At 43.5% G+C, this 16,525-nt stretch overlaps 1 protein-coding gene across 1 annotated transcript in view; it reads right to left on the bottom strand.

Moving 5' to 3' along the window:
* The window catches only part of dpp10 (dipeptidyl peptidase like 10), a 763,552-nt gene that overhangs the window by 38,110 nt on the left and 708,917 nt on the right, over positions 1-16,525 (bottom strand). Inside the window, exons 17-18 of the mRNA XM_080199302.1 lie at positions 2,829-2,876; positions 1,460-1,558 (exon numbers count right to left, since the gene is read on the bottom strand). Of these exons, the coding sequence (XP_080055428.1) occupies positions 1,460-1,558; positions 2,829-2,876 (147 nt within the window). The remainder of the gene's footprint in view (positions 1-1,459; positions 1,559-2,828; positions 2,877-16,525) is intronic.

The following is a 16,525-nucleotide window of genomic DNA, read 5'->3' on the forward strand; positions in this document are numbered from 1 at the left end:
GCCTGTCCATATGAACAATGCATTAATTTAAATGCTTGTATGATTCCAATAAAGTTCAACTGAACTTTGTCAACCTTTTAAACAATCAGTTCAAGTTCATGATATATTCTTCCATGGAATCTGTTTTCTGAAATCTATCAAATTCCATGCTTCAAAGGCATTTGACACATCATTTTTTCTTGTACCTTTCATCCAGAAGCTCAAATCAAAGATCCAGACCTTCGTCACTGTCTAACTACATGGCATCCATTTCACAAAATGCTTTCTCTCTCCCTTCATGTAATATTCTCATTGTCCAAAGATTGCTAATCCTGACTCAATGATGTTATGATATCACAATGAGTCAAGTGGAAGAGACAGGCCCAATAGTTCAATCTGTATCTTCATTAAGCATCACATTCTAACCAACTGAGCTATTTGGCCTTACTCTTAAAATGCTTTTGTTCTGATTTTACTTGTTGTAAAAATTGACAGTGCCAAGACCATAACTTGTTTTATCTTTGGTAGCATCCTAACTCACGTTCACATACTCACTTCATTCTTTCACTGTCCATATGATTCAAACTTCAAGAACATTGGAGGGTAATCATGCCCCGTCACTTCTAAGCTTGCTTTCCACCATTTTGCTCAATCGCAATTGGAAGTTCAGAATTTTATTTGACATTTTTTCTCTTAGTTTTCACTCTTCACTTTTAGACAAATATTCTCAGCTACCATGTTCTAACCTATGAAGCCAAGCGCTGAAGGATAGAACTGGAGCCTAGTCTTTGCCCATTTACAGAGTGTTTATTTATAGACATGTATACACCACAAACTTGCAACTCCTAAATAAAACACCACAAGTTCAGCCTGTTTCTTTTTATAGGAGCACAAGTGAATCCCCAGTTAATGTCCACCATCTCCATCCAGTTAAACGTGCAATTCATATACAATGATATTCAAATGAAATATCCATCTATTTGAGGTGGGCAGATCATTTGTCAATGGTGCTGCTCAACATGGAATGCATTACAGTGAAGTGGGCAATTACCTTCTGAACTATTTGAGGTAAAATCTCTGGTTTTGCATTTTTGTGAGAAAATTTGAGATTTTAATCGGGTAATAGAAATTCATGCTGAATGTACTTTATCATGGTAGCTCATGGTCAGAATTTTCCAGTCATTCATGTCCCGCTGCCGCTGCAAGCGAGGGCGCTCATCCAAATTTCGGTTCACTGCAGCAGGACTGAAGAATCCCACTGGTGTGAACGACTGGAACATTCCGGCCAATATATGTTTACTGTCTGTGCTCTACAATATTAAGTTGTGGGATTTCTCTGTTTACGTGGAACTTATTAAATCTTCCTTGGGCATGTCTTAGAAGCCATGGGACACAATGGCCACCCACCATTCAAGCTAGATTGTGTAACCCCCACATTGCTACATAATTAAAGAAGATAAAACAAACACAATGAACGCACCGTAATCAGCAATATGAACCGTCCTGTATTCTGGTCTGTGGATCCTTTTTTCTTTGATACATTTGTGTAGGACAGCATTATTTTCTAATATGTAAGAGTCTACATTACAAAAGAAATAAATACATTTGTTTACACATCATAAAAAGCATGACAGTTTTTATATCAACCTCAAAGGGTACCAAACGCTCTAACACCAATACTAAGTGCATCACTTTTATTATACCACTCGGTACAGCACTTTTATGAGTGACAGTAAAATATCACAATTGAAAATCACTTCATAGACCCATGCAACTATAACCACAAGGTTAATAAAATTATGAGAACAACAGAATTGAATCTTTTATATTTTTTATTTACTAATGCATTATTTAGTGATGTAAATAAGTTGGTTTCACCTTACATTAATCTCATTTTATGAGCCAATCTTATGCACATTATGCAGGACAATACATTTCATTTCAAAATGACAAGAAAACCAGCCCAAATCACTTTTATCTGAGTGACAGTAATACTGCGGTAAGGTTATTGATTCTGAATTTAAAGATAATCATGAAGAGGCGTGAAATTAACAATGTTTCATCTAAAAGATGGCACCTCCAACAGGACTGCAGTCCCTCAGTACTGCACAGGAGTGCCAACCTAAATTGTGCGCTCGCTTTCTTGGTCTGTTGCTTAAAACTCCCACAGCGTCTGACACAAAATCAAATGTCCTACCAATTGAGTCAAGACAGGTACTTAAATTAAAAATAAAGATTTTAGTTTGCATTTTTGATGGTCATTTAACTTAAATATATTCTGAGGCTGGCAATGGAAAGCTAATACCATCATAAAGAACACTTTCATTTGAGTTTCTTTCTCTTCTGTTTTCCTCATGGCTTGAGGTGAAAAACTGCAATTTTAAATTTTAAAACAGGGAAAGGCCACACCTTTTCTGCCAATTCTGCAGTTTCCAACTGGTTACCTTCTTGATATCTAAAGGGATTATCTTTAATGACAAGCTGTTTTGCAAATCTTTTTTTCCGTTTGTTCCAAACACAGACGCGAATGATACAGATCCAAGCAAAAGCACATCTTCTGATCAGCCATACTGACATTCAAAGTTGAGGGACAAAGGAGTTGGCCTGATAACTTTTATGATGTAGTGGCATTTCTTCACTGCATACCAATAAGAGTTAACCATAACAATACGTCCTTCATCTCTGTTTTTACTACATAATAATTGGGCTTCATTTGGGATCCAGTGGCTTTATTTGCACTCAGAAGTGGGTTTATAGTCAAATGAGTAATGCAATAAATGCCCATTAGCAAGGGACTCTTAAATAGTCTCAAGTAAATGAATTTTATAGGTCTGGAATTATATACTTACTGTTTGGATTGCTTGCACTGTGGACAGAGACCATTGGTATATTTGGACCTACATGAAACATAAAATACAGGAAAATATTATTCTAAATTGGATTAATTTATTTATTGGGTTCTCTGCTGTGTAACATGGAAGTGATACTTTCAATTTCGTCCTCACGAAACATTTTATTGCCTCCTGATTGAAATTAACACCAAGAAGGCAAGAAAAATCATATCTATATAACTTCTGGGAGTGCATTTCATTTTACAATATTAACAGGCATAACCATATTATTATTATCCTTATGTTAATTTATAAGAATCATACAATTACATCATAGCATTCTCCTGTATATTGGAAACAAAGATAGGAACACAACTACTTTCAAACTTTATCTTTTTGCAGTTGATACCCTGGGGCAGTGGGGGTAGTAGTAGTGATGGTAGCTGGTGGAGTTAGAATTTTAATTAATAAATCTGGAATATAAAGCTAGTCTTACTAATGATGACCAAAAAAATGATCAGTTATAAAAAAAACCATCTGGGTCACTGACATCTTTCAGGGGAGGGAAGCTGCTGTCCTTACTTGGTCTGGCCTACCTGTAACTCCAGACACACAACAAATGGTTGACTCATAATTGCAATGGACTTAGCAAGCCACTCAGTTCAAGGGCAATTAGGGTTGGGCAACAAATGCTGGCTTCATCAGTGATATCCGCATCTCAAGAAAGGTTAAAGAAAGAAACATGTTGGTTGAAATTGGAAAAAAAAGCTCAAAACTAGTTCCAACCTAAAATGGCATTTGGAGTCCTGTACACATCATCTTAAAAAGGCTTACCAACTGAAGTTGGCAGGCACAATGGACTTCTGACAGTAGGCCATGTCAAAATAGACGTGCCCACAGAGTCAGGATTCAGGGAAAGTAAGAACACCGACCCCCATTTTGAATCATTGTTGCCTTATCAATGTCAGTCAGAGCAAGTGAAAATCACAGTTAAAATGTCACTATGGTTATAAGATAATTGACATAAATATTTTCTTGCATCCAAAATTGGGAGGGCCCCTGAACCTGATGGGTAAGTCTGATTTGGAGCTCAGTTTCAACATTGCAGGCAGCTCACTAAGGCCTTGAAGATTGGGCCTCTATGTAGCCACATCAGCCCTTAAAGGGGCTAAAAGACCTGGGTAAGCAGGAAGGGATATGTTTGGTAAATTGGGTCAACTAGAAGTGAGGGAGATGGTTGTTTAGGACAGGGAGCAACTGGGAGATAGAACATACTAGCAGGGGAATGGCCAGGGGAGCGGGGATGTCCAGAGAAGTGTTTTGGGGAGAGGACAAATTGGAGGGAGGGTTAGGATTAGGGTTAACTAACATGCCAGATCCTACACATGAAGAGTTAACTAAAGAATCAGCCTTGATGGGAGGAATTTTCTCATCCCATCCAATATGGGAATCCTAGCAGGTGGGTTGGGGGAGGATAGGCGGTGTGGCTGGTGGTGGACCATGTAAAGGTCCGTTGACCTTAGGCAGGATTTTGGGGTGAGCATGGCTGGAAAGTCTCCCCCAACATGATTTTGCTTTCTCCTCATCAATGTTCACCTTATTATGAACTGTTAATAATGGCCGCGATTCTCCCAAAAGCACTGAATTGGTGGGAAAACTGTTCTAGATCCCGACTGTTTTGTCAGTTCAACTTCAACCCAAGTCTCCCCACTGTGTGCACTGCAGAGGTCCCCATCATGAACCTCATTAAAAACTCTGGGGGGGCAGGGCCTATTCACGTCCGAATCTGACAGTTCCAGAACCCCGCACATGCGCAGTGGCTCCAATCTGTCAGACTCCCCATTTACTGGCCAGCTCAATTGCTGGCCAGCCTGGGACCCCTGCAGTGCTGGTCTTCCAGCAACCCCCGTGGCCTGAACATGACCCCCACAACAATTCCCAGGCCAGCCCTGACACCGCCTCCCCCCCCCACCCACCTCTGAGCATCCCAATGATCAGCCCACCCCAACAGCAGAGGAAATCCCCACCCCCCCCTCACCCAGCATCTCCCCCCCCCCCCCACAACTGACTCCCTCAGGATCAGACCCCCCAGGGAGGCAGGCCCCCTCCAGCCCAGCCCTCCGCAATCGCTGCCCTCCCTCCACCACAGACCGATTGCCATGCAGAGCGGCAGCGGGACCCCAACGTCCACTGATTGCCCATAGGCCCTGCTCACAATAAGCCCCAACCGCTTGGCACTACCTGATGCCCGGTGGGCAATGCCAAGGTGCCCCTTGGGCACGGGCACTTTGCCCCTTGGGCAGTGCCAGGGCCATAGATTGGCACTGCCAGGGTGCCCATGCCCAGGAGGCAACACCCTCCCAAAGCTCGACTCCCTGCAGGACCCTAATTACCCTCCATTCATTCTGGTGGGCTGACCCGCTAGTTCTCTGAATGTGGGGAGCTACTCTAAACCCGGCGGGGTGGAAGATTCATTTGGGACTGGTAAGTTCCCGATGATGAAATATAAAAGACATTTAAAACATCCTTAAAAAGATTCAAATTACTTATCTGCCTTCCCGCTGGTTTCCAGTGTGGTCTGGCCGGTGACTGTTCGCCGGCTCTGGGAGACGTGCATGCATTCCTGGTGCATGCGCAAATCCCAGAACAAGATCGGCATTGCACATCTCCTACCCCGACCCACCAGAAAAGTTGCAGGTTGTGATGGGAGAATTGAGGCCAATATTTCAATGTAATTCATTGGCACTCTTGGAGATGGTGTAGACACGATAAGGTGCCATGCAAGAAGGCAAGTTTTTTTTATGATGGTTTTCTCATCATTTTCAGCATCTATGGGTAAGACGTACCAACCGACTCAAGATTAGCTTCTTCCCTGTTGCTGCCAGACTTTTGAATGTTCTTACTTTGCACTAAATTATCTTGCTCTGCACCCTAGCTATGACTGTAACATTACATTCACCAGTCTCTCGTTTCATTCTCTACGAACAGTATGTTTTGTCTGTATAGCGTGCAAGAATCAATACTTTTCACTGTATGTTAATATATGAGACAATAATAAATCAAATCAAATGGTGAGTTGCTGGTCACTACAAGTTGTACAAGGGCTGGCATTGGGATAGCTGTCCCTCCTTATGTGGAGAGTGTTTACATTCCGATGATTAGATGAGATTGGAAACTTGTGAGGCTTTATATGTACTAATCAATATCTCTCTGTTTTATTGTATACAAACACAATCCCTAGTGTATTGTGCCACCCTGATGCTCTTGCACTTGGTACAATTTCAGAACTACATCTCATTCCATGGTCATATGTTTTAAAAGATAGAACCATTGAGACGATATTATCATGGGGAAAGCTACAGGTTGGAAATAGTTATATCTCATATTTTACATGGACATTGCATAGAACATCCAATTAATCTTGTCATGAATTAAACTTTTGGGGAGCAGTTCAGTTATAGGCTTCAATGATTTTCTCTGGGTTCTTAGAATCATAGAATCCTTACAGTGCAGAAGGAGGCCATTTGGCCCATTGAATCTGCAATGACAGAACATAAGGACATAAGAACATAAGAAATAGGAGCAGGAGTAGGTGATCTAGCCCTTCGAGCCTGCCCTGCCATTCAATAAGATCATGGCTGATCTGTCGTGGCTCAGTTCCACATTCCCGCCCTCTCCCCATAACCCTTAATCCCCTTGCCTATCAAAAACCTATCAACCCGCGTCTTAAAAATATTGAGCGAGGCAGCCTCTACCGCTTCAACGGGCAGAGAATTCCAGAGATTCACCACCCTTTGAGTGAAGAAGTTCCTCCTCAACTCCATTCTAAACCGCCCCCCCTTTATCTTGAGGCTGTGCCCTCTAATCCTACTGTCCCTTCTGAGCGGGAAGAGCCTCTCCACCTCTATCCTATCCATCCCATTCAACATCTTATACGTCTCAATGAGATCTCCCCTCATTCTTCTAAACTCTAATGAGTACAAGCCTAGTTTATTCAGCCTCTCCTCATAGTTCAATCCCCTCAACTCCGGAATCAGCCTAGTAAACCTCCTCTGCACTCCCTCCAAGGCCAAAATATCCTTGCGTAAGTGCAGCGACCAGAACTGCACACAGTACTCCAGCTGCGGCCTCACCAGTGCGCTATACAGCAAGCCCATCCAGACCCAATTCCCACAATCCCATGCATTTATCCTGCTAATGTTCCTGACACTAAGGAACAAATTACCATGTTGCATTAGAGACTACCAGAAGTAAATCCACTGTTACAATTCAGAAAGATTGGTCTCATAAAAGATCTAACATGAAATGGTTCCTGCTTTAATGTGAGACTGGGTTACTTTTCCTTCAGTTATTCTGAGAAGCAAAAGCAGAAAGCATTCTTGAATGTCAGCTGAACAGCTCACTGTCGACTCGGGGCTCTTACACATCTGGCACATAGAATCATAAAATCATGACAGTGCATAAAGAGGCCATTTGGCCCATCGGGTCTGCACCACCCAGGCCCTATCCCCATAACCCCATGTATTTACCCTGTTAGTTCCCCTGATACTAAGGGTCAATTTACCCTGACACCATGGACCAATTTACCATGACCAATCCACTTAACCTGCACACCTTTGGACATTGGGAGCAATCTGGAGCACCCGGAGGAAACCCACGCAGACAGGAGGAGAATGTGTAAAATCCATACAGGCACCCGAGGCTGGAACTGAACCTGGGTTCCTAGTGCTGTGAGACAGCAGTGCTAGCTGCTGTGCTACCATGTCGACCAACACTTTCAGCTGGTGTGATTCACACGGGAGCATTTTTTTCAGTTTTAAAGAGGTTGATTCCCACCTCAGTAGCCTTGACAGCATCACGAGGAAAAGCACCGACTTTCCCACTGGTGGCAGCACTTGGATTCCAATCGAGAGAATCGCAGCCAATGTTGTGGAATATCAGTGAAGGTTGTGGAAGATCAGTGAAAATTGTTTTTATGACATGATCTCTTCCACAATTGGAATTAACTTAAAACAAATTGGTTTATGGCTTTCTAAACAAAGCGGACAAAGGGAATTTACAGAACAAGTAGACATGTTCATTAAGACCAACGCATGACATGATTTCAATCCCCGCATTTTTCCATTAGTTTATCTTTTGTCTGAGCTGTAATATTTAAATTGATCCATATAACTGCTGTAAGATAGCATAAAAGTCAATCAAGCTTGCATGTGACAAATTACAAAGCCCTATTATAAAGCATGGATTTTAGTCTCTTACTTTGCAGTTAATGTGTTCAAATACTTCCCACCCTATAAAATCACTGAGAGAATATTGTATAGTTGATTCAAAAAGAAGCAACTAAAAATCAGAAGATTTATCCACACAACAAACTAGCTGTGGTACCTGATTTTCAGTCCTTCCTTTTTCAACTCAGAGGATGTGCGTCTCGGGACAGGGATAGGGATGTTTTGCTGCAATTATATAGGCCATTGGTGAGGCCACACCTGGAGTATTATGTGCCATTTTGGTATCCTTACCTGAGGAAAGATGTCCTTGCTATAGCGGGAGGACAGCAAAAGTTTACCAGGCTGATTCCTGGGATGGCAGGTCTGTCATATGAGGAGACACTAAATTGGTTAGGGTTATGTTCACTGGAGTTTAGAAGAGTGGGAGAGGATCTCACAGAAACTTATAAAATTCTAACAGGTTTAGACATGGTAGACTCAGAAGGAATGTTTCCAATGGCGGGGGAATCCAGAATTAGGGGTCATAGTTTGACAATAAGGTGTAAACCTTTTAGAACTGAGATGAAGAGAAATTTCTTCACCCTGAGGGTGGTGAATGAGTGGAATTCACTATCACAAAATATAGTTGAGGCTAAAACATTGTCTGATTTCAAGAAGAAATTAGATATAGCTCTTGGGGCTAAAGGGATCAAGGGATATGGTTGGGGGGAGCGGTGGTCGGTAGGGATCAGGATACTGATTTTGATGATCAGCCGTGATCAAAATGAATGGCGGAACAGGCCCGAAGGGCCTAATGGCCTACTCCTGCTTCTAGTTTCCAAACAAAATCAAAACCTTTTCACTGTGACTTTGTGCTAGGACAAGCGGGAAGATGCTACACAAGACCAGAAACTACCTCAACAAGTTTGGATCCGTCACGACCCAGATCAACAGTTCTCCTGTTGGAATGGAGGTCCATTTCACTGCCAGCTAAAGTAACTATACGGAGATCAGTGACCTGCTTTATTTGAGGTCACTTATAGCCTATTGGTTCAAAGGTACAAAGTAATTGTTTCTTTGTGTTGTAAGTTAATAATTCAATTTTCATTCTTATTCAGAAAGCAGGAATGGAACATAACTTTCCAAGACATGCAGTCACTTCATTCATTGGAAATCATTTGAGCATCCACTTTCCTAGTGAATATATTCATTATATTTCAGAAACTGACCAGTTAATTGGATCATCCATTTTGTAAATGTCTCAATTGGTCACAAGGAGACAAGTTGGAGTGACCTCCAAATCTTTTCCATTTTCCTCCTGTTCCTTTGTTGAAGTACCTTTTGCCACCCTCTCACAACAATATAACAAGAAGCTGAGCAGAACAAGAGGTGGATTCCACATCCACCCCTCTCCCCAACTCCAAACAGGACTGAGGTGATACACAAAATACTGAGATGCACCATTTGTAAATTTGCACAATGAAAACAAACCTGCAAATATATGGGTAAATTCAATGAGATCACAATTCCAATGGAATATAAACAGAGCACGGGTTGGAGAATCAGCACGAAGTGTAACAGCCTCATCTGTGATCTTCATTCCCGTGTGGTGAAGCTGTGTGCTGGAGTGTGATCTGATGAATTTACCCTCAGGTGTACACAGGTTTTTCAAGCAAGTCAGTGACTGATGACCAAGGTCATAGATTCTCTTCTGCTGCTTTACCTGACATTGTATCTGAACCACTAATATACATTGAGTTATAGGTTAAATTTGCTGTGCATTGTAAGGTCACTCACTAAATCTACCCTATCAAGTGTTGAGTTGTGCAGACAAACAGACATTATGAAGTGACTCAGAACGCATAATGGAAAGCATTCTTTGAAGGACAAGAAAATCTATAAAATATTTTTTGAAGTGCTCTACCAATTTATAAAATTCTCTATGTGTATGTGTGTTTTTTAAGAAACATCTATCATTTTATCTGAAGATAGCTTTTACAGGTGCACTACAGAAAGTATTCTTTCTGGATATAACACAGCTTGGTATGGCTCCTGTTCTGTCCAAAACCACAATAAACTCTAAAGGGTCATGAATGAAGCTCAGTCCACCACACAAAGCAGCCCCCTATCCACTGACGCTACCTACACTTCCTGCTGCCTCAGAAAAGCACCCAGCATAATTAAGGACCTCATGTATCCTGGACATTCACTCTTCCACTTTCTTCCTTCAGGAAAAAGATTCAGAAGTCTGAGTACATGGAACAACCGACTCAAGAACAACTTCTGCCCTGCTGCTGTCAGACTTTTGAATGGCCCTACTTTGCATTAAGTTGATTTTTCTTTACACCCTAGCTTTGATTGTAACACTACATTCTGCAATCATTCATCTCCTTCTCTACGTACAGTATGCTTTGTCTGTGTAGTGTGCAAGAAACAATACTTTCCACTGTATAATAATACATGTGACAATAATAAACCAAATCAAACAAAAACAGCAGGCTTTTTTCACCTGTCCATTATTGGGCCGTGTTGTTTCATGACCATTGGATGGCATTTGCATTGAAAGACAGGGGGGCATGGTTTCAGACTGGCTTGAGAACTGAATCAGGTGCACTCAACCCTATAATAAAACAGTAGTTGTTCGCTATATATGTATATATCTTCATTAATTCTGTGTGACCAGCAGCTCCAAACTGCAATGAAATATGGAAGTATCCAACTTGTTTGGTTACAGCTTACACTTGATGGGAGCAGAGATCAGAAAATTGTTCTTTCGGCAACCAGGCACGCTGATTTTGTAGTCCAAGTTGTATTGCTATTCTTTTTTGTGTTGCTTTGTTTTGTTTTTAACTGAGTTGTAAAGGGGATGATTTTCAAAGCTACAAGATGGGAAACATAATGCAAATAATTTAACTCAGAAACGTTTACAGTTGACAGGGAAGAGGAAACATTCCAATCACCGTCATTATAAAAGACTAGCGTTCCTCATTTCATAAGCAATCTAAATTATTCTGTTTAACATGATAAAAGAGTAAAGCGTAATTAGTATCACACAATACTTCAGCACGTTCTAGGATTTTAATAAAGAATCATTAGATGATTTAAAAATCCAGAGAACTTCTTCAGAAAAATTCATTTATTTTCAGTCAGTGAACACATTTTTAATAATAACAGAGGAAAAAATAATAACACTAGGGTGAAAAGATTTGGAAAAACATAATTTCTCCCTAAACAAATCATCAACCTGTTTGTAAAGAGGGCTGATAAAGCACTCAGAGACAATCTTATATCATGGATTTAAGTTCCAGTGTAATTTAACTTTACCATTTGAAACCTAGACATTCTCATAATAATCTGATAAAGTAAAAACAAAGAACAAAGAAAGGTACAGCACAGGAATAGACTCTTCGGTCCTCCAAGCCTTTGTCAATCATGGTGTCCTAACTAAACTAAAGAAAAACCTACTGTCCTTATTCAGACCATATCCTTCTTTTCCATCCCTGTTCATATGCCCGTCCAGATGCCTTTTAAATGTTGCTTCCACTACCTCCTCTGGCAGCACCTTCCAGACACCCACCACTCTTTGCATAGATTGCCATATGGCTAATTTATGTCAGAAAGCTCAACACTATAACACAAAAGCTGCCTACATTGACAGTAGTAAGAAGTCTCACAACACCAGGTTAAAGTCCAACAGGTTTATTTGGTAGCAAACGCCACTAGCTTTCGGAGCACTGCTCCTTCGTCAGGTGAGTGGGGAGTTCTGATCACAGACAGGGCACATAAAGATACACACAGTTTACAAAATACTGATTAGAATGTGAGTCTTTACAGCTAATCAAGTCTTAAAGGTGCAGACAATGTGAGTGGCGATAGCATTAAGCATATGTTAAACATATTAACCATATTAAGACACACCCTCAGTTTACAGAATATGATTAGAATGCAAGTCTTTAACCATTGGTTTATCTCTTTGAACAGTGTTTCAAACCTTGCCGCCAAATCTCAATGACGTGATATTGCCAGACATTTACATGTGACTACTGTGCACATCGGGGTGGTACAGTGGCACAGTGGTTAGCATTGCTTCCTCATAGCACCAGGGACCCAGATTCGATTTCTGGCTTGGGTCACTGTCAGTGTGGAACAAACAAAGAACAAAGAACAACCCAGCACGGGAAACAGGCCCTTCGGCCCAACAAGCCCGCGCCGCTGCATCACCCTACACCTATTCTACCCTGCGTATCTACAAATAGAACCCCTGACTTAGCCAGATTCAGGGGAGAATAGTGTCAATTTGGTAAAACCAATCAGCCTAAGAGCACATCTTTGGGGTGTGGGAGGAAATCGGAGCGCCCGGAGGAAACCCACGCAACCACAGGGAGAATGCGCAAACTCCCACAGACACGGGCCCAAATCCATGTATCTGCACAGCTAGCAGTGCTAGTCACCGAGCTGTTGCGGCGCCCGTCTACCGGTCCAGGATCAAGCACACACACCGACACGAAGTACTAGGCCACTCCCGGAACCTCCAGGAGCAGCCCACGCACGACCCACCGTGTGCATGCCCCTCGTTTGACAACGAGGTGGACCTCCACCTGCAGAGTGAAAAGACAAAAACGTTAATCACAAGCCTGCCTTTCCGGTGTCTCCTGAGGTTCTAACCCTTATTCAATAACCCCTACCATAACCCTCCATCCTCGTTTCACTCATGTGCCTATCTAACTGAACCTTAAACGAGTCCAACGTTCCCGCCTCCACCACCCCACTCGGTAGCGCGTTCCATACCCCCACTACTCTCTGCGTAAAGAACCTTCCTCTCATATCCAAATTATACCTCTCCCCCCTCACCCTTAAATCATGTCCTCTTGTATTCGTAACCAATCTAGGGAGCAGTCTCTCACTATTGACCCTGTCTATTCCCTTCAGTATCTTATATACCTCTATCATGTCACCCCTCAATCTCCGTCTTTCCAAAGAGAACAGTCCCAGTTTCTCCAACCTTTCCTCGTAACCCAACCCCTCCATGCCAGGCAACATCCTGGTAAACCTCCTCTGCACCCTTTACAGAGCCTCCACGTCCTTCCGGTAGTAAGGTGACCACAACTGGACGCAGTACTCCAAGTGCGGTCTAACCAACGTTCTATACAACTGAAGCATTAGAACATAAGAACATAAGAAATAGGAGCAGGAGTAGGCCATCTGGCCCTTCGAGCCTGCCCCGCCATTCAATAAGATCATGGCTGATCTGTCATGGCTCAGTTCCACTTTCCCGCCCTCTCCCCATAACCCTTAATCCCCTCTCTCATCAAAAAACCCATCAACCCGCTTCTTGAAAATATTTAGCGAGGCAGCCTCCACCACTTCAACGGGTAGAGAATTCCAGAGATTCACCACCCTTTGAGTGAAGAAGTTCCTCCTCAACTCCGTTCTAAACCGCCCCCCCTTTATCTTGAGGCTGTGCCCCCTAGTCCTAGTGTCTTTTTTGAGCGGGAAGAGTCTCTCCACCTCTATCCTATCCATCCCATTCATCATCTTATATGTCTCAATGAGATCTCCCCTCATTCTTCTAAACTCTAACGAGTACAAGCCCAGTTTATTCAGCCTCTCCTCATAGCTCAACCCCCTCAACTCCGGTATCAGCCTAGTAAACCTCCTCTGCACTCCCTCCAAGGCCAAAATATCTTTGCGCAGGTGCGGCGCCCAAAACTGCACACAGTACTCCAGCTGCGGTCTCACCAATGCCCTATACAGCTGCAGCAAGACCTCCCTACTTTTATATTCAATCTCCTTCGCTATGAAGGCCAGCATCCCATTTGCCTTCCTGACCACCTGCTGCACCTGCAAGCTGGGTTTTTGCGACTCATGCACAAGGACCCCGAGGTCCCTCTGCACCGTCGCCTGCTGCAGTTTTTCGCCCCGTAAGTAATAGTCCTTCCTACCATTCTTCCTACCAAAGTGGACCATCTCACACTTGCCAACATTAAATTCCATTTGCCATTTCCTGGCCCATTCGCCCAGCCTATCTAGATCCTTCTGCAGACTCTCCGCACCCTCCGCACAATTTGCCGTTCCCCCAATCTTGGTGTCATCCGCAAATTTCGACACCCTACACTCGGTTCCCTCCTCCAGATCATCTATATAAATGGTAAAAAGCTGAGGCCCCAGCACCGACCCCTGGGGCACTCCACTAGTCACCATCCGCCAATCCGAATAGCACCCGTTGACCCCCACTCTCTGCCTCCTATTTGACAACCAATCCTCTATCCACGCTAACACCCTACCCCCAACTCCAAGTCCCCTGACCTTCTGCAATAACCTCTTGTGAGGTACTTTGTCAAACGCCTTCTGAAAATCCAGAAAGACCACATCCACCGGCTCTAAGACGGCAGCTTTTAAACTCTATACCTCTTCCTATAAAGGCTAGCATTCCATAAGCCTTCCTGACAACATTCTCCACTTGTGTCACAACCTTCATGGATTTGTGAACCTGCACTCCCAGGTCCCTCTGTGTTTCTATACACCTAATTTGTCTACCTTTAATCACATAGCTCCTCTCTACATTATTCCTTCCAAAATGCATCACCTCGCATTTGTCAGGATTAAATTCCATCTGCCACCTATCTGCCCAATGCACCAACCTATCTATATCCTGTTGTATCACCTGACAATCCACTTCAGTACCCGCCAACCCTGCCATCTTGGTGTCATCAGCAAACTTGCTGATCACACCACCTACGCTCTCTTCCAAGTCATTTATGTAGACTACAAAGAGGAGAGGTCCCAGTACCGAGCCCTGCGGCACACCACTGGTCACTGGCCTCCAGCTGGACAAAGTCCCCTCCACAACTACTCTCTGTCTCCTATTGCCCAGCCAGTTCTCAATCCACCTAGCTACCTGACCCCGTATCCCATGCGCCTTAACCTTTTCTACCAGCCTACCATGAGGGACTTTGTCAAACGCTTTACTGAAATCCATATAGATGACATCAACGGCTTGCCCATCGTCAACCGTTTTTGTCACCTCCTCAAAGAATTCCACCAGATTCGTAAGGCAAGACTTCCCTCTAACAAAGCCATGTTGCGTATCCCCAATCAGACCGCAACGCTCCAAATGCTCATACATCCTACCCCTAAGTACTTTTTCCATTAATTTCCCTACCACCGATGTCAAACTCACCGGCCTATAATTCCCAGGGTTATCCCTACTACCTTTTTTGAACAGCGGTACCACATTTGCCACCCTCCAGTCTTCTGGGACCTCACCTGTGTCCAAAGAAGAGACAAAGATTTGCGCCAGAGGCCCAGCAATTTCATCTTTCACCTCCCTAAGCAGCCTGGGATAAATACCATCAGGCCCCGGAGCTTTATCCGTCCTTACGCTACCTAAAAGCCCTAGCACTTCCTCCCTCGTAATAGATATTTCCTGCAGCTGATCCTCAGCTCCCTCTAACAGGCTGCACGATTCCGAACCCCTCTCCTTTGTGAATACCGACGCAAAGTACTCATTCAGGTGCTCCCCCATTCCCTCCGACTCAATACATAACTCCCCGCTTTTGTCCCTAAGAGGACCAATTTTCCCTCTAACTACTCTCTTGCTCCTAATATAGGAATAAAATGCCTTTGGATTCTCCTTAATCCTACCAGCCAAAGCCATTTCATGCCCTCTCTTCTCCCTTCTAATTCCCCTTTTTAGCTCCCTCCTACTCTCTCTATATTCCTCCAGCGCACTCTCCGTACCCAGTCGTTTCGACCTAACATACGCCTCCCTCTTCTTCCTGACCAAGTCTTCGATACCCCCTGTAATCCACGGCTCTCTAATCCTACCTTTCCCATCCTTCCTCTTAACCGGAACATACCTCCCCTGCAACCATTTCATTTTGCCTTTAAAAACCTCCCACTTGCCAACCGTGGACTTGCCAGCTAACAGTCCTTCCCAATCAGTGTCCTGCAGCTCTCTCCTAATCCGGCTATAGCTCGCCTTTCCCCAGTTCAGCACACTCCTGTTCGGCCGGCACTCGTCCCTTTCCATTTTTATCCTAAAGTAGACGGACTTGTGGTCACTATTAGCCACATGTTCGCCTACCTCTACCTCTCCCACCTGCCCCGGCTCATTGCCCAACACTAAATCCAGTATAGCCCCTCCCCTAGTCGGGCTGGTTACATACTGCTCTAGAGACCCTTCCAAAACACATTTCACAAACTCCTCTCCCTCCATACCCCCAGCTCTAGGCCCCCTCCAATTCACTCCAGGAAGATTAAAGTCACCCACTACAACCACCCTATTCTTCCTGCACCTATCCAAAATGCCCCTGCAAATACCTTCCTCCACTGACCTCGGGCTGTTGGGTGGCCTATAGTACACCCCTAGCAATGTAATCTCTCCCTTTTTATTCCTCAACTCCACCCACAGTGACTCAATCCCTATCTCTTCCATATTGTCCTCCCTCTGCACTACTGTGATGTTTTCCTTTACCAACAGTGCCACCCCTCCACCTCTCTTCAACC

This window comes from Carcharhinus amblyrhynchos, chromosome 11 (assembly GCF_965287045.1).
Source record: "Carcharhinus amblyrhynchos chromosome 11, sCarAmb.v2.hapA, whole genome shotgun sequence".
Taxonomy (NCBI): domain Eukaryota; kingdom Metazoa; phylum Chordata; class Chondrichthyes; order Carcharhiniformes; family Carcharhinidae; genus Carcharhinus; species Carcharhinus amblyrhynchos.